The sequence below is a fragment of the Camarhynchus parvulus genome, chromosome 1A, assembly GCF_901933205.1.
Source record: "Camarhynchus parvulus chromosome 1A, STF_HiC, whole genome shotgun sequence".
In the NCBI taxonomy this organism is placed as follows: Eukaryota; Metazoa; Chordata; class Aves; order Passeriformes; family Thraupidae; genus Camarhynchus; species Camarhynchus parvulus.
This window is the reverse complement of record NC_044586.1, coordinates 19,542,841-19,561,854: the sequence shown is the minus strand read 5'-3', so window position 1 is coordinate 19,561,854 and position 19,014 is coordinate 19,542,841. Positions and strand designations below refer to the sequence as shown.

Sequence of the window (19,014 nt, the reverse complement as noted above, 5' to 3'; positions counted from 1 at the left end):
CAAAAATCTAATCTAAATTTTAAACCAACACACAGAAGCATCCACTGTCTAGAAGTCACCAATGTAATACTAAGAACAAGATAATTAACTCCTCTCACTTTAGAATTAATTAATAATTAATACCAACCACATGAAGTTTAACAAAGGCAAGTGCTGGATTCTGCACCTGGGATGGGACAATCTTGGATGTACAGACAGACTGGGAAATATGATGTTGGAGAGCAATGCCATGGAAAGGGACCTGAGGGCTCTGGTTCATGGCAAGTTGCACACGAGCCAGCAGTGCCCTGGCAGCCAGGAGGGCCAACCCTGTCCTGGGGGGCATCGGGCACAGCACGGCCAGCCAGGCAAGGGAGGGATTGTCCTGCTCTGCTCTGCACTGGGGCAGCCTCACCTCCAGTGCTGGGGGCAGGTTCGGGTGCCAATATAAGAAGGATCAGAAGCTCTCAGAGACCCCAAAGGGTAGCAGCAAGGATGATGAGGGGTCTGGAGGGGAAGCTATATGAGGAGCGGCTGAGGTTACTTGATCTGTTCAGCCTCGAGGAGACTGAGAGGAAACCTCATTGCAGTCTGCAACTTCCTCATGAGAGTAAAGAGGAGGGGCAGACACTGATCTCTGTGGTGACCAGTGACAGAACCTGGGGTACTGGCCTTAAGTTGTGTCAGGAGAGGTTTAGGGTGGACATTAGGAAAAGGGTCTTCTCCAGAAGACAGCTGTGCAGCAGCGCTCGCCTTGCTGACAAGCGTCCGGGCTAACAAGCAGCACTGCTAGCAGTGCCTCACCCACGGCAGCACTCAGCTCAAGGGGCAGTGCCTAAGGAGAGCCCCCACGTTGTAGTGGAGAGCCGTCTCCTTTGGACAGGCTTGGAGTCTGCTGCAGCCAACAAGAATAAGAAGCGTCCCTTAATCTGTAGCGAAGTCTTGGTTTATCGTAATTCAAGGGGGTGCAACAGAAAAAGGGCACCGAGGGGCGGGTGCAGGGGGTTTTAAAGGGGTACAGAGCTTAGGGGAAGCACCCGTCCTCGGACAAATCAAATTACAGGTACATATGAATGACATAAAGGGAAAACCAACAGAAACTAAGTGAGGGAAGGAACCCAGCCTCTGAACCAATCACTTCCAGCTCTAAGGAGAAGGTTCCAGAGAGAAATGCGGGGTTAGAAAGTGATTGGCAGAGCACTGGGGGGAGAAAACCAATTAAGTGTCATGGAAACGGGGGAGGGGTGCAGGGAGAACCAAGGGGAACCAATTAATTGTCACAGTAACCAAATGTCTGACAGGTACTGACCATTGGAAAATGCGGGAAGGCGAACTTGGGCAGAACTACTAACAGAACATGAAGAAAGGGGAATTGGAACAAACCATTGAAACCTGAACACACCACAACACGGCTGGGCACTGGAACAGTCTCTTCAGAGGAGTGGTCACAGCACCACACCTGACAGAGTTCAAGAAGCATTTGGACAACACTCTCAGGTACATGCTGCCTGAGATTCTTGGGGATAGAGCTGTGCAAGGCCAGAAGTCAGATTCACGATCCTTCTGGGTTCCTTCCAACTCAGGATATTCTAGGATTTTGATTTGGGCTCCCATTCAAGTAGGAAACTGACCTAGTCATATGCAAATTCACATTGCTTCTTCAGAGATCTTAATGCTCTGAGAAAACACTTAGATACAACTTCTCTAAAAATTTGAGACAGTATTGACTGAGCATTTCAGCAAGTCTGAAATCAACATCCTCAAAAAGCAGCAAATTAATACATTGCAGGACTTTGCAGTTATCAAGCAAATTGCAATTACAGCAGGGAAAAAAAAACCAATGCAAACACCTAGATTGTGAAGAAAACACTTATTAAATACATCAGTAAAAAAAATTTAATGGTCAGAATATATACATCCAATTTTCAGAAAAAGGCCTGGATAATTTGAATATTGTTTTGCTTCAGTATCATGAAACTTCAAAGGAAAAAGCAATATAGTTAATTGTTTGAGACTTCCAGATTAAGTCTAAAAAGAGTATTTCTCTTCTTTCCTGAAACGGTCCTGTTTGGAAATAGAAGTAGGAGCAATAGACGACACAAAAGACAAACATATGTATCTATATATACAATTTTCTTTTATTAACAAGGTATTTCATTACTGAACAAGGCAACTGAGAAATACAAGGACTGGACATATACATGAAAATTTTACAAATAGACTAAAATTGGCATGTATTTTATATACAAATGTGATTAATTACGGTTACAACTCTACTGTATTTGATTAAACAGTCCTAAGCACTTACATTATGAAAACATGAAATTGATCATACAGAGCTCAAGTATGGAATCTAAAAATAATAATGATTTAAAAACTTCCAAACTTTCTATTTTCATCTGTTTTTCAGAACAGCACTATAGCTTTTCCTACTACCATATACATGAAAGATTATCAAAAATATATTGATGGGTCTATCACTAATCATGAATATTTATATTTACAATAAGTTAGCAAATTCTTCACCAAATACTTTATATACAAAACTCAATTTGCCCTTTGTGAAAGAGTCATTAAAAAGGTAAAAACCATAGAAATGCCAGTTAGAAATAATGCATTCCAAAAATTGGACTTGTTTACAACAACTGAGAACAATTGAAAATAATTTATGAAAAAGTATGTACTTTTAGAACATGAACTCTCACAACACTTTAGCTCCAATATAGAGTAGCAGGAATTTTGTCCCATGTGTTCTTTGAGTGGCAAACTTCTCTTCCAATCAAGCTGCAAGAAAAAAAGGAAAAAAAATCTTAAGCAGTTTGATGTGAGTCTTTGAAGACAGAATTCAAGGGACTAATATTGTTTCCCCCCTTCTCAATGCAGGAAGCCCTGTCCCAATCTGTATTGGCCCAAATACTCAGAATTCTTATTTCTCACCTTAGAGGCTAACATGAGAAGAAACAAAATAAGAGAAACCCAACAAAAGCCTCTGTACTCTGTACTTGAGTGCTATTCAGAAGTGCACAACCTTTTGCCAGCAGTGTTTTTGAGTGTGATCTTGGCTGATGCTTGTATTGACTATAATGCTTTTGCAGCATGCTTTGAACATCCCTAACCAAATAATCTTCTCTGCCAAACTAAAAACCCCTCCAACCTGTCTCTCAATTGAAAAAGAACTTAGACAGGAACCAGACGTTCGCTCTGCAGGTACTTCTTCTACACAGACACGAGCACCTAAGGAATTCTGCAATACAAAACATGGATGCTAAATGAATCTACACATACTAAGGATTAGACAGCTACTGAAACACAGACTCTGTTGGAATTATGTTCCACTCAGGCCCATCCAAGTAACAAAAATCAGTTTGAGAACACAGAAGCAGTTTATAGGGCTTCCAGTATGTGAGAAAATAGCAGACGGATCACTCACTAAGGTCTCAGCTCCCTTCCTCAATTGACAGCATTATGGAAACAATGCTATAGTTCTGCACTGAATCAAATCGGTATGACACAATTGTTCCAAATGCACTGCAGTAACTTCGACAAAGTGCTGCCACTGTATAACAAGCAAAATTAGATCTTGCCATCAAAACCAAATGAAGTAGACTGAATTTCTCTTTTTATCTCTAGAGATGATGAATGTATCTCCTACATTTGTTGTATGGAATCCCTGTTTTCCAGTTCCAACAATGTCTCTCCATGTGCTTTTATCTCGCTTGTGCTATTCTTACTTATTCTTCAAATTTCATAATTGACCAATGCTCCACTTAGATTTTTTTAAACATCTCAATCACTTTTAACCTTTGCAGCCACACTCCCAGTCTTGAAATCCTGTCCTGTCCCCCCTCTTAGTTCCTCCATTACTTGGTTTCCCTTCTTAGTACTTACTCTTTGATTTAATTTAGTTTTAATTCTTTTCAGGTCATCTTCCTTGTTCCTTTCAAATCAAGCTTACTGGGGGAAGAGGTATAACAATTTTGGCCTTCTCTTTCCTCTATCCTGTTCCCAACTTTATCTAAAAACCACAATTGACTTATCTTCTCTATGTTGATGATTTTACACATACAAAACTCCTTCTCCAGTTTTCTGCTTCTCTCTCCAAATTTTCACACCTCTTTGTGTGTATCCATCTACAATACCTTCTCCAAATTCAAGTCTTTTTCACCACAGCTTGACAAACTTGGGCACTCTGAGTAACCTGCTTCAATTACAGACCAATGACAAAGGCTCACGTCTTCAACATCTTATTTGTCCCTTCATCTTCACACTCAAGAACCACATCAGCATTTTGCAGGTTTTTGGCAGTATCTCTCTAAAACATGTACTGCTTAGTCCACTTATATATCTAAACTAATCCAGGCCCTGAGCTCTTTTAAGTTGTCTTAGTCTCCTGATTCAGGTCACCATACATTCATATAAACAATGCTACTGGCACAGCTTAAGGTGAGATGTGGTAACAGAGAGTAACTGAAGCTACTTAAGCAGCTCTGCTAATGTATTAAAACCACAGTTTATCCATCTTCTTTTCATTATCACCTGAATCTGTGTCTGATAATCTTCAGTCTGGCTCTATTTTTGCAACTACTTCCTATCTCATACTTCAAAAACTCTTTGAGTCGGAATTTCATACTGTCTGTTTGTACAGTCCGCAGAAAAGAAATATCCACAGCAATAGCTGAGGACCCTTTGCATTGCAGTGACATGAATGTTATCACAGACACAAAATTTGTACAGAACTTCGATAACTTGAAGGTGCCTCAGATCTTACCAGTTTAATTTGTGCTCTGTCGCTGGACTTTTGGTCCAACGCTCTGAGTTTCTTCTTCTGGATTTGGGCGTTTCCCTGCACTAATGCCAGTACCAAGGGCGGTTCTTCCTGATAATTTAAAATCAGTGTTTACATTAAGAGTCTATTGCACCCTTATAGATCCAAGAAAAGATTTGGGTTTTTTTTCTTTTCATTATTGTTTAAATTACCTGCTTGCAATAAGTGTGATTGCTGATTGTCTCCATGAGCATAGTGTAAGATACTACTTGCTTGACAGTAACCTGTTCAGATACAGTAGATATTTATTATACTACACAAAATTTAGAGCTGCAAGCAAGTGTAAAATTATGTTCTGTACAACAACAAAAAGGAGCCAATTGATTTATTTTCCATCATCAAGAAAAATCCTGCCAGAAACTATCCTGAATGCAGAAGAGTTCTTATGCAAAAGAAAAATAAGCCTCATGGTAGTCTGCAGCAGTTAAACATATATGCACTTATATCTGCAGAATGAACATTTAGTGCCTACTATTTATGCATTATATTTGCAACAAGCAGCATGCTTGTATATCCAAACACTTTAATTTTAAGTTGTTACAAATTTTAAATTTAAATTTAAATTTTACTTCTGCAAGTCCTTTTTATTATTTTGTTATAGCAACGCAAATGAATCCCTGGCATAATTTAATTATGGAAAAACAAAAAAAGCAAGAAAGTTAAAAGAAAGATTAGAACTTTCTTCTGATCCATGTAAACTATCTACTGGCAACCTTGAAACTGAGTGTTCTGCGTGAATAGTGCAATCAGCAGAAGCAGTTGCAAGGTTTCTTGTTCTGAATAGTTGCGGTGTTCCAGTTACGTTCTGGGTGCTTAAACAAAAGACAGATTACAGCCTTTCCTGATCAGTAAACACACCACCTCTGTTAAGACTGCAAAGAAACAAACAGTTGGGTTAAATTTCATTGCAACTTGGATCTATCACAAACCACAGCTTAAGGTTCTGAATAGTTAAAGTAAGAAAAATTTGCTTCCACAATAAGAGACTATCCACACAAAACTGCGGAAATTAATTATATATGGAAAGAGTGGTAGTGAAATCAGGGAAGAGATAACATACAAATTTTGATATCCAATACACAAGGTAAACTTCTGGTTTTCAGTTTCTTTTAAAGTAGCCTAGGATAATGTTTATTTATTAATTTTTAGTCACATTTGTGATCCCTCCCACTCAAAACATACAAATACTGCCCTAGATGAGCACTTTAAGAGATAAAAATGACAGGACAAGCAAGTTAACTCTAAGAAATAATTTCTACGTTTCAAGAACAGAAACAAGGTCAGTTCATGTTGTAGACAGCAGCTGTCACCCAAAATCTATCCATGCTACTTTGATGTTTTGTCTGGTTTTCCATAGTTGCAAGGATTTGGAGATCCTGTACAGACAGGCACTGCCATAATACCTTGCTGCTGAATTCCACTTGCTCCTGTATGAGAGTCTCCCAGGGCACATGACTGAACAACAGAATGACCATCACCAGTTCCCAGCTGAGCTCCTGGAGAGGCAGGGAGAAGACAAACATAACAGAAGGTAAAACTCCAGCTTTGGGATTTAAAATGTGGGGGGTTTACCCCCCACTCCAAGACATAGACTTTTTATTGTGGGTTTTAAACTTTTTTTTTCCAAACCCTCTCATTACAGGTCCGAAGCTCTAAAGGTTTTTGTCTTTCCAAATTCACTGAACCTCCTACAAAAGGAATAAATTTCTGATGTGAAAAGTATTAGTACATCTATATATGAATGCATTTCAAAGAGAAAAGAGTGCATATAATGTTAATTTTTTAAAAATAAACATCTCTTTTCTTATACATGTCCTAAACTTATAAGAAATAAAAGCTCAAGCATCCTGCTTTAAGGAGTTTGTGTTTTAAATTTTTAAGAGAACTATACTGGTTAAGAATAATAAGATCCATCTTCCTTCACAATCTGCTTCTAACCTTGACCAAAGCCTACGAAGAATACAAAACCAGTACATTTCCAGTTCTGCTGTATCCTTTTACATTTAAGAGTCTAAGGTGTATATAGTATTTAAGATACACCATGGGTTAATACAATCTTAATACTGTTCTTATTTTTTCTTAGTAGAAATAAATAAAATAAATAAATAAATTTGATAGAAATAAATTCCAGTAAGCAATCTAATGCCAGCTTTACAAGTTAATAATTCTCACTTGACAGTTCACAAGTCACTCCTTATTATAAATATCAGGATGCTTATACATTTCTAGGACAAAATTATATTCAAATGCTTTTGAAATCAAATTGTTTGATACTAGTTAACAAGTAATTTTTGGAGGGGAAAAACACAGGTGAAAAATATTTGAGATTAAAAAAATAATTTAAAGATGTCTATACACAAATACTATCGAGCAGTGAATAAATTGAAAACATTTGTGACTTGCACTCAGAATTGTCTTATGAAAGCAGTTTTTCTTATAACACAAAAAGGGCATTATAAAAGAAGTTCATGTAGTTCAGTCTCAATAATTCTATGTATTGAAAGAATTTGACTGACCTCCTGTACTACCACAACCAGAAATGCTTTCTCCTGCTGAATAGCCCATTAGGCCACCATTTCCATTTCCATTTGGATTAGAAGGCACAGTTGCAAGAAGACCTAAAAAACAAGACAAAATATATATAGAAAGATAGCTAGAGGAAAAAAAAAAAAAGTCAAGTGCAACATTCTGTTTTCCTTGTGATAGTCAATTCTCCACCCTCACCTTGAGTGGTTTACTTTTAAGACCTCTCTGTCTTGCCTGCTTCTGTTTCTTGCCAAACAATTTTAGTTCACATTGACTAAATTTTTTTCTACATCATATTCTGCATAATTTTTCCAATATTCCTTAGTTACACATATCCAGTATGCTGGGTTTAAGTGCAACATATCCTGATTCAATACCCAGTATCTGAACATACTGACTGCTCACACCTTCCTGAGCAGTACAGTGCATCCGGTTTAACTCTCAGAGCAAAGGGGAAGAATCCACCAGTGGCTGGGTTGGTACCTTCTTCTGCAACAGCATTTGCATATGCAAATACAGTACTGCTGAAGTTACAAACCATACTAAATTTCTCATCACTGGTACTAAAACTTAACTGTACAAGAATTTATCAGAATGCACAAAAGGCCCAGTTTAACAAAAATTCTTCCAAAGACTCAGAGAAAAAAAATCTAAGCAATATTTGGAGAGGCACTCCCCTCAAACTCTTTCCTTTCTCAGATACATATAATATTTACTTGGATACAAACCTGGGTCACCACCCTGAGCTTAGACCTGACTCTCACTGCTATGAGACTAAATTATTAATTGCTAGAAGGTGAGAGAAGTTTTAAATAAATAAATAAAGCAAATAATCTATAATCATACCCAGTCCTCTGTATCGTGAAAGCTGCTGGTAGATCTGTTTCATCCTCTCAATATTCAGGCGGCTTGCCTCTGCATGGTTTACCATTGGTTTGGGATAATTTACTCCTATAATACATTTTGCAGCCTTCTGGATGCTCTCTGGGGCATTCCAAGGATCATAGATGTATTTTGCAGGGAAACCTCTAAGTACCGGCAAATAACGTCTTAAAAAATAACAAAAGGGTAAAAAGGTCACGTTAAGTATAAAGCTGCTCAATAGTTTAAGCACCACCCACAGCAATTTCCAGATTTTGAGTTACCTGATATAATCCCCATTTGGGTCAGTTCTTCTGCCAAATCCCACTGGGCAGTAGCAGTGAAAAAACTGTTGAAAGAACGAACTACAGGACAGCCACATCCAGCTTCCAGCGTTCACACTCCAATCTGCATCAAGTAACAGCTCTTCAAAGACCTTAAGAAATCAGTGCAACAAGTTAGTCTGGGCATGGCACACCTTCAAGACACCTACTTTTCAGGATTAGTTCCTGAGTTTCTGATTGAAGCTCTTTCTTACCTGGCAACATTCACAAAATGCTCAGTATGCAATTGCAAATGCCTTAATGCCAAACTCAAAAAAGAAAAAATTCATAACCAGGCTTTTTATCCTGTAAACAAACTTGCAAATATCTCAGCAAGCTACATATTCTTCTTGAAAAATAAATTCCCAGAGGATGGCTGGAGCCTCATGGCTTCCAAGTGGCATTTGCTGTTTTCAGAAGAATTGCTTCATCACATCACAGTTGAGTAAGCTTTGCAAACTTCCAGAAAACAGGGAACATACAAAATACATTTTGAACTCAAACTGCTGGTCTGAATACCTCAACTTGCACAGCATCTTACACTATGTGAGGAATCCCAAAAGTAGAATTCAAGAGTTTCAGGGCACCCCAAGCATGCAGAAGTTGTGTTCTTGAAGTTAATCTAGCAAGTCACAGTTTTGAAAACACACTCAAATTCCTGGAGGCATTATGAACCACCAAGAACACTGAAGGATGGTGTGACAGACAATGAATTCTGGTCTGAAGACCAAAAGAAAAAAATCTTCCAAACACTTTGATTCTAACTTGCAACCCCTATTATACCTATTATATATTAAAAAATCCCAAAACAAAACAAATAAAGAAAAACCAACCAACCAAAAAAAAAACCCACCCCAAAACATGAGCAAGTTGAAGATTTATGAGGGTTTTACTTTCAATCTGGAGCTCAGTAGCTGTGAAACATTCAAGTTTCCAGCAGTGATTGCCTTTTCATCTTCAACACAGACAGTACTAACTTGTATAAAAGGAAGTTTATCTGCTGAGTCAGATCACTAGCAATGCAGGTTGACAAAAAAGAGCAACGCCTCATTCTGTGAAGGACAATGCTCAAGGGCTTTTTAAAAAAGAGTGCACCTAGAAGTAGTTTTAAGAACAGATACTTATTTAATACATATTTTTGCAAGTTCTGATTTTCCTTTCAAACTTGCATAAATTCCAAATCAACCATCTTCCTTCATTCTAAGGCACTAAAAACTCAACGTCATAGTACTGCCACCCAACTTCAATAAGTACTATTCCTATACAAAGTCTAAATAAGGTAATACTATTAAATAATGATCACTCAATCTCTTTCTCCATATACTCAATAAGGCATTAATTCTAAGTACACACTGAGTAAGTGTTACAAAAGTATCTTTTACTAAATATCGCAACTACTTGGGAAAAAAAGTCTTTTGAAAAAATAGGATTTATCTTAAAATGCTTTCAAAAAACGTTTCAAATAGATGGTGACTCATAATGCAACAAGATCTTTAGACATTTAGAAGTGTGTTAGCACACAATTGTTCCACTAGATGCTGCCATGTAGCAAGACTTTGGAAGTAACACCATGAGGAATGCCACATTAACTTTTGCTAGCTATGGAAACTTGAGTTGAACATGTTTCCACTGCACAAGTCTGGGGCCTTCATATATATCTGTATTATTGCAAAAGTAAGAACAAGCTGCCATGTATCTGTAATTTACAGAGTAATTAATCTGGAACATACTGAGTTACCTATGTATCTTCACCTTCAATGTCTGTATTTGTGAACTGCAGAAGTAACCAAAAATTTTTGAAAGGTGTTCACTTACAACTGATGTGTTAAAGAAGAAAATTTCATATGATTATATACATATAGAAATATGGCAATCCTCATGGCAATGAAATTTTTTAGATTTCAAAAAAAAAAACCTGTCTGATTCTCAATTTTTCACAGATTATTATTGCTTAGTAAAAGTTATGCTATGCTTCTAAAAATCTAAAAATTATTCAAAGGCTTCATTAGTGAGAATAAATTATTCCCTTGTTTTCTTCAAAAACCTGACATCTTAGACTTGAATTTCAGCATCTTATACTTGCATAAAATTAACTGCATTGAGCCTTCAGCTAAATCACGTTGCCTTTACTCACAGTTCTAACACTAAGCAAAGTGACAAAAATTGCTCAAAGGACATCCTCAGTTTTTAGTTTTCTCGAGGCAGATGCAAGATATGAACAGAAATTGTTCACATACAGAATAATTGGGGAAAAAAATTAAATTACAATATTATTATTGTAATTATTTGTCAAGATTTAGAAAGAAATCTCAAATTTGAAAGAACTTCAGACCTATTCTGACTGGAAGAAACATAACATTTCAATAAAAGGAGACATTCAAGAGGCAAAATTTCAGCACACCTGGTTCATCAGAACCGATTTAGTTTTGCCCACAGTTTAAGGTTTAAAATTCAACTTACACCACACAGTAACGATTCTAGAATGACCACCTGAAAATTTAACAGGCACTTTAAGAAATTCAAGAATAAGAAACAATACCTTCATTCCTTCTTCCCAGCTAATCCAGAGGTCACCTCGAGTCAAAAAGCATGCTACAGCATGCCGGGCTAAATGGTGAATCCAACCTTCCTGACGAAGTTGTGTCATAATCGCATCAATCCAAGGAAAACCTGTCCTGCCTTCTGCCCATTTGGCCAAAGCCTCAGGATTCTTATCCCATGGAATTTGAACACAGATAGGATTCCCCTCCATTTTATCAAACCGTGGATTGTTAGTCGCCGCTGTGTAGAAAAATTCACGCCATAACAGCTGGCCATAGAGGGAGAGGGGAGGGGAGCTGTTCTTTTTTACCTGAAGATCACCATTAAAGAAAAACATTTTATTAGGAGAAGTAGGTGATAACCATGGCATCTAACAACATGTATCCAACTACACAGAAGTCCTACCTTTTTGTACAGATCCGTTAACTTGAAATAAAAGAGCCGACAGGACAAACAGCCAAAGCGGAGGTAGGGACTAAGCCCCGTAGGGCTTGCCAGAAGGGAATTTGCATTCATTCGTGGTCTTTCAAAGTTGGCTACCCAAGCCTTAAAAAAACAAAACGAAACAAAACCCACACAGTAAAATCAGACTAGAGGCTACATAGGAATTTAGAAAGGGAGGAATCACACACTGTCTGTAACTGAATCCAAACAATGGACAGATGGTCGGGTCACCTACAATATACAGGTGTTCCTTTTGAATCAGCAGAACCTCTAGAAGGTAATTCAACTCAATGCAGAAGGCATGGACTGTCTTCCAGAGCTATCTGTGCCTTTCTTTTAAATACACTGGAAACCTAGACTACTAGCAATACATTAGTTGTCAGAAGAATTCCCCTTCAAAGTTATAAAATGTATGGTTTTTTTAAAATAAAATTACTTCCAAAACAAATTTAATTTTTTTTATAGTATAGAAGAGTAAAACAGACTGTTTCTAAAATTCATTTCAAAAATGAATTTTCATTTTTCATTATCATTTAATTCATTATCAGCTTTAAAAAACAAACTATTGATTTATTTCATTGAGGATTTGAGTTGAAGTTTGTGGGTTTGATTTTTTCTGTAACACAACTTGCCCAAATCCCTTTAGGTTTCACAGCAAAGAGTAACTACGTTTCCCAGATATGTCAGGCTTGCAGTGATCTGAAACATACCTTTCGTTCTAAATGTCTTTCTAAGCGTGTGAGAGCTTCAGTTTCTCCTCCTGGCCATACTGCAGAAGGCAGACCATCTGTGTCAAAACCTGAAAGACAAATTGAATAAAGGAAATTGCTTGTTTGCTTATACTGTAAGGCAACAAAATTATAGCATATTGATACCTGACTACTGCATCCTTAGAAAAATCCTAAGTTGGACACCTGAAAGTCTGTTTTAAAACAGTATGCAACCAAGTCTTCTTGAAGCACATCCAATACCTCTAACTTGCAGCAAAACTCAAATTTTTCCTTTTATATTTACATTAATATACATCACAAATGGTCTTACTTCAATCCCAATTCTTCTGGTTTGTTTGGTTTTTTACATGAAGTGACCCCTCATATTTTCCAAATCTGCAATATGCAGGCTATCCTAAAACCATAACTTTTTTTTTAATTACTATTAAGAAGCAATGATTGCTTTTGTCATTTACAGAATGTCTAAAAACTTTTCCACCAAGGTAAAAGCATGAGTGCCATCTTCAGAACATTCCTAGATATCACGGACCTCAATTTAAATACCAGAGATTGTAAATTTGATGATAAACATGTACTTGAGCCACAAAAGAAAGACAAAAAGAAGATAACCAGATTTTTTCCACATCCTCCCACCTTCCCCAGGTTTGCTCACCAGATGTGTGGGAGAACATGTCTCCTATAGTTTAACCACTGCATAGTGAGATCATTGCTTCTTATGAAGGCTAAAGCCAAGGTCTGTTTTGTAAGAGTTTGAATCTACTAGACAGGGCAGTAACAGGTTAACCAAACCTGTTCAGACCCTTCTGTTAGCAATTTGGACGGCTAGCACATTTGCCTGTATTCTGGGATGTGTGGGGAAACAGGAAAGAGATAAGAAGCTTCACAGGACAGCAGCTAATACTATTCCTTAAAATTACATATACAGAAATATAAGACTTTTTTCCCCACAGAACCTTCTAAAGTAATTGTCTTATTAATATATTTTTTCAGTATATCAAGAAAAGAGGCAGGTTTTTAAAAAATAGTTTGTTAAATGACAGATAAATGACCTGAAGCACAAAGATACGAAGTGTATTTAATACAAAATTAAGCATTAAAGACTATTAATTAGTAGCTTAATGATTATTTGGTACCCCAAGAAAATGGCTATGCTGCATTACAAGAACCCAAACAGTACTTAGTATAGTTTGACCTGACCTGTCATTTACCAGAAACCAACCAAAATTTACAGAGTTGGTTATCTTTTTTTGTTCCTTTTGTATGTCATAATTGCATCAGATCAACAATTACCCAGTAGCAGGACCTCACTTGTTGTTTTAAGTATTGTGCTTTCAATGGTAGATTACATCTTGTTTCAAAATGTCAAAGCAATCTCAGAACATACCCAGCTCTTCAAGTGATGGCACACCATATTTCTCATCATGGTCATCAGAAACTGGAGTAGTACATTTTTTCATTACTTCTGGGGTTATAGTCTCCACAGGCATCTCCAGGGGTTCCATTCTACTAATTAGGGTCTGAAATCGCTTGTAAGTAAGAGGAGGCTGTCCTCCATTTAATTCTATTATTCTATATTAAAAAGAAAAAGAAAAACAGAAAAGAAGTATGTCAGACAATAGTATTTAACAGTTTTTCTTATAAATATACACATCTATACATACACAGAAATATCTTCTTACCTCCCTCCAGCATACATAGAATCCCAAACATACATGGTAATCCAGACAGCTAGAACTTTAAATATACCATCCTTCTTTTCTTATAGGGAGACATATAAACTAACTGTTTATAACCAAGTCAGTTTTCTTCATTCCTGGGTTATAGAAATTCCCTCATGAACAAGGATATAATGAACATGGACAGCTCAAGGCAAAGAAAAGAACAGATCAGTAAAGCAGACAGAGATTCTAGCTACATGCAGAAGTATGCAAGTCACATACAAGGCCACACTATTTACATTCAAAGAAATTCACTTTCCCCTTCTGATATTGAGAACAGTAGTCAATATTAAAACTATCTTAATATGGGGGGAAATTAACATGTAGCTTATACACACTGATTGCCTAAAAACCACAGTTTTGTGTTTTGCACTGCCATTTTAAATATATCTGAAGGCTTAGAAAAAAAGGAAAACTTCAAAGAAAAATTTACAAAGTGATAGAGGGAACCAAATGCTTACTTAGCAGGGTGTTTGGGTGGGAGGGGAAAAAAAAGGATTTCCAATCTGGGATTAAAAAAAGTCAGCTATTGGTTTCAAAAAGTAAAATACTTCCAATTTCATTGCCCTTCCGTATGTCTAATAGTCTCTTACACATCAGCTTGTAACAGAATAAAATGGGTAGCTACCACAATAAATCACCTAATGTTAAGACAAGTTATACTTGTAACTAGTTTGTGGATAATGTTTCTATAATAGGGAATTAACACCAATCCATTAAATAGATCTGTGGAAAAATATAACAAGACATTAAAAAAGGCAACACAGGGATAGCAAACAATCCCCAATTACTTATTGAATAGATAATTGGTAGAAAACAGTTCTTAAAAAAACTTAAGGGACTTTCTCATAACTTGTGTACAAGAAGTGAAATAAAGACAAACCAAACAAAGCAACTAAACAAAACCAGATGTTACTTGGGAGAAGCTACAGACATGTTTGAATAACTTAATTATAAATGACAGCTAATTAACAAACATTATTTTCAAAAGAACTCCAAATTAAAACTGCATTTCAGATTCAGTTACATATCTTTTTTTGGAGTTTCCGGATGGATAAAAGTGAAACATAAAACAAATTTGTAGTTTTCCTAACTATGAACTGTTTGGTGCAGAAAGTAGCTCACAATATATAAATAAATACTACATAAAATTCCAAGGGTTTTTTTCCCTCCTTTTTTAAAATCCAAGGAAAATGGTAACTTACTTGTCCAGATCATACAATGTATGTGAAATCCGAACAATGACCTCCACTCCGGCTTCACTAGCCAGCTTCTTGATAGCTGCATCTCTTTCCTTGCCAAATGGTTCAGAATCATACTCAATAGAAAGTTTTGCAATGTTCCATTCCTACAACACAAACCAAAAGTGTGGTCCTTAAGAAACTCAGTTGCGTGATGGAGGGCCAGGGAAAGGAGAACTGGAAGGACAGGGGCAGAATGGAAAGTCAGCTATTACCTGTGGATAGTTATTGGAGATAGATCTAAAATATATTACACACCCAGAATAACAAAAATAAAGTCCAGCTTTTTGGCATCTAAGTAGCTATCAAGCATAAAAACGCCTCCATCTGTCCTATTACTCTGGGTGCTCAGTAATACAATGTGTAATGAACAATTTCCATGCAAATTTTGAAAACTCATCTCTAACTTTAGGATCCACATACCATAAAAGACTCAACAGAAGAGGAAGATGACAAAGGCTGTCTTCTGAACATGGATCAATAGCAGTACCTTGCTCTACACAAAAGCTTTTTACATATGCCTGTCAGCTTTAGCAGCAGAACTGAAATTTGAAGGGAGGGGTTGGAAATATTGCCCCGCCCTATCACCAAACACTTTCTTTGCCTTTTCCAAATCCCTTCTCCTCACTCAAGACAATCGTTAAATTCTCAATTAAAAATAAAAAAAAATTAAAAAGGCTGTCTTCTACAAAGAGAATGCCTTATGCCTTGAAGTCTAATATTCTTTATGTCACAGATGCTGTGACAGTCAACAGTCACAGGTGAGGAAAATGAAGGGAACAAAGGGATCAATAATGGCTAAGGCTTCTGCGACAGTAGGAAATTGGAAAGGTGAAGTATGCACAAGATGATCCTAGAAAGCCATTACGCCAATCAAATACCTTTCTAAACCCCCAGAATCTTACTGACTTGATTTAATACACCATAGTACTTCAGAGAATTGAATTTACACCAGAGACAAGGGCACTCAATACTAATCACCTAGGGTGCAATTTCACTTCCGAACTCCAGCTCTCTCCTAGATGAAGCCCAGCCCTGAGGACAGATGATTCCAAGGAGTGCTTGTTCTCTGAAACAAGGCTGGGATCCCACCATCCTTAAGTCTGCCAAGACTAAGCCAGCAGGCCTTGAATCCTCAAGGCCAACAGTCCAACTTCCTATGCCATCACATAATATTTACTTCCCACTTCATAATGCTCCGTAACATAAAACCGCTGTCTGATGAGTTGCAGCAGATACTTTTCTAAACCCTTCTTTCCTCTCACGTTTTGCGAAGTCCATAAAAAAAGAGTGTGCAGGACACAGAGTCAAGTCCCTAGGGAAGTCAAGAAACTCTGAGACAACTGCTGTGTAATGTGAATACACCCAGATCAAATCAGCATGAGCCAGGCAATTAGAAGAATCAGAGACACAGATAATTTTGCACACAGTCATACTGCTGAATGGTTTTAGCAACACTGATGCATTAAAAAAATTAGTGATTGTTTCAATTCTATTTTCTTTACTGAGCCAAGCCCAGAGCTAAAGATAGAAAGCAGAACAGGACAAATTGAAGAGAATGAGGCAAGAACAAGCCAAAACTTAAATGAAACGAAAGAGCCTAAAAGTGTTTGAGATCTTTTGTAAGCATAAAGATAGATCAGTGTTCTGCCTTTTGAAGGTATTGTTCAGACTGTGAAAAGGAAAGCCTTACCAAGAAACAGTGGTGATATGTTCATTACTAGGAAATCCACAGATGCTGGCACCTGTGACAGGGCTCCTGACACCTGATAGGGCTCTACAGAAGTTCCACTATCTCCTACCCTAAGTTAATGACTCAACTGAAGTTATTTTTCCAAACGTAACTGAACTTATCTTTTCCACATGTGTTCGTTCTTCAGGGTCAGGATCATTGCTCATCTTTGAGACATTTAATAGGGATGATCTGAAAAGCCTTGTTCAGTGTTATAAGCCCTTCACTGTACTGCAAGTGTTTGATGCACAGCTACTGCTCTGGCAAAAGAAGTTGTGAGATATAATTGTAAGACATAGATGCACGTCCCAGGTCAACTTCACTCAAAAGTGAAGAAATCCTCAAGAGTTTCAGTAACTTGTTTGAGCATAGAGGATGTCCTGAAAAGTCCTTTAGTGAACCAATATATGATAAAGACACTAACTTGAGAAACCAGAAGACATAGACAGATGTGAATGTTCTTTTTTGATTGCTGTATGTTATCTTACAAGTTATTTTAATTTTCATCTCAGCACTAAAATTAATATTCTAAAAATGTGGAAATTCAATGCTTTCTATGCCAGGCATAGAAAGATCAGCCTAGCAGCAAAATCTGAAACAGGAGCTGTCAAAGTAGCCATTAAAGTATTTAAGAAGACTTGGCCACAGGTTGCTCAAATCCAGAAGGCAACACACAATGGGAAGACCTTTGCTCCTACTTAAATGCAACCAAACTAAGTTTGGCCGACAAATACAATAAGCTTGAAGATCTGAGGGGTTGCAAGCAGCAGCTAATGCCACAGTACTCCTCCAGGAAATTCTTCACTGAGGGGAAATTAAGGAAAGACCAGCAGAAGTATCACCCAGTGAGCATTTCACAACAAAATCACAATAATGAAGATGGAAATGTGGTTTGAGTTTTCAGGTTGGTGTTGAAGACCTGGGAATAAAAATAATGAATATACATCCTCTTTGGAAAAATGGATATTTCCTTTTACCAACCCCCATCCCCAGTCTCACTTGTTTCAGTCACCTCAATTCAATCATTCTGAAAAAACTCTTCAAATCAATTTGCCAAGTGTTCATTTTTACAATATTATCACAGTATTACAACCTTAAATACACTATTATCCATAGACAACATATTACTATCAGTAACAATCACTCACAGCTTTAATTCTTTCAGTAAGACCCTTTTCCACAAGAGCTTTAAATGTCTTTGACTAGAAATCGCTTTTTAGTTACACTGTGCTTTTAGCAATCTTACTACTAGAAAAAAGCTTATTAAATCACCTTTTATGGCCAAAAAGCAATCACAGCAGATGTTTGGCCTAAATAAAACATTGCTTTTACAGGTCAGGCTTTGAACATGGATTCATGTGCACAAAATTTTATTTCAGTACTACAAAGGGAACCTGTAAAAGAAAATGTAGTAATATACAGTACCTACACTTAAGCAAAACATTTGAAATCAATTCTTTTTCTGGAGAGAAAGAAACAAAAACCAGTAAAGTCTAAAAGCAACTCAGCTCATTTGGTGAAATACACATTAGAGAGGAAGAATTCAAAACTAACACAAATAACTTTAATGAGAAACTGAAAAAGAATAGACCAGTATTTGCATTAATAACTTGCACTGAATGACACAGTACATTAAATATTCCCAGCTGTAATTAGTTCATTGGTCATATTCATGGATAAAAACAACACCTGCAAGGTGGCATTTACCTTAAAAAGCCTGGGGAAAACATCTGCTGGCTGTCCACGGATAACAAACAAACGTGAATTCAGTTTCCGCAGATTGGCATCAAGATCCTCAAGACACTGAAGCAGGAATCTGCAAGAATTTAGAAAAACATTGATTTTCTGAGGAAACCAGACAATTTTACAATAGAAAAAGGTAACTAAGAAGAATAATCAATAACAATTATCAGACCTTGAGCACTTTGTGCATATTTTAGTGTTGCATGCATGTTCACATCCTAATTACACTTGATTTACAGTGGTATGACACCATGTAATATCTTCCACAATACATAATTCATAAAACCAAACCACATTGCCATTTCAGTTTTCTCCTCAATGTTACTCAGATCTGGAATGGACTAAAACAT

At 37.0% G+C, this 19,014-nt stretch overlaps 1 protein-coding gene across 1 annotated transcript in view; it reads right to left on the bottom strand.

The window, feature by feature from the left end:
- Positions 1-2,103: 2,103 nt before the first annotated feature.
- CRY1 (cryptochrome circadian regulator 1) overlaps positions 2,104-19,014 on the bottom strand; it is a 39,449-nt gene continuing 22,538 nt past the window's right edge. Inside the window, exons 2-14 of the mRNA XM_030959636.1 lie at positions 18,629-18,737; positions 15,154-15,296; positions 13,615-13,799; positions 12,210-12,298; positions 11,461-11,601; positions 11,054-11,365; positions 8,476-8,627; positions 8,177-8,379; positions 7,321-7,422; positions 6,208-6,300; positions 4,957-5,028; positions 4,748-4,855; positions 2,104-2,763 (exon numbers count right to left, since the gene is read on the bottom strand). Coding sequence (XP_030815496.1) covers positions 4,752-4,855; positions 4,957-5,028; positions 6,208-6,300; positions 7,321-7,422; positions 8,177-8,379; positions 8,476-8,627; positions 11,054-11,365; positions 11,461-11,601; positions 12,210-12,298; positions 13,615-13,799; positions 15,154-15,296; positions 18,629-18,737 — 1,705 coding nt within the window. The 3' untranslated portion in view covers positions 2,104-2,763; positions 4,748-4,751. The remainder of the gene's footprint in view (positions 2,764-4,747; positions 4,856-4,956; positions 5,029-6,207; positions 6,301-7,320; positions 7,423-8,176; positions 8,380-8,475; positions 8,628-11,053; positions 11,366-11,460; positions 11,602-12,209; positions 12,299-13,614; positions 13,800-15,153; positions 15,297-18,628; positions 18,738-19,014) is intronic.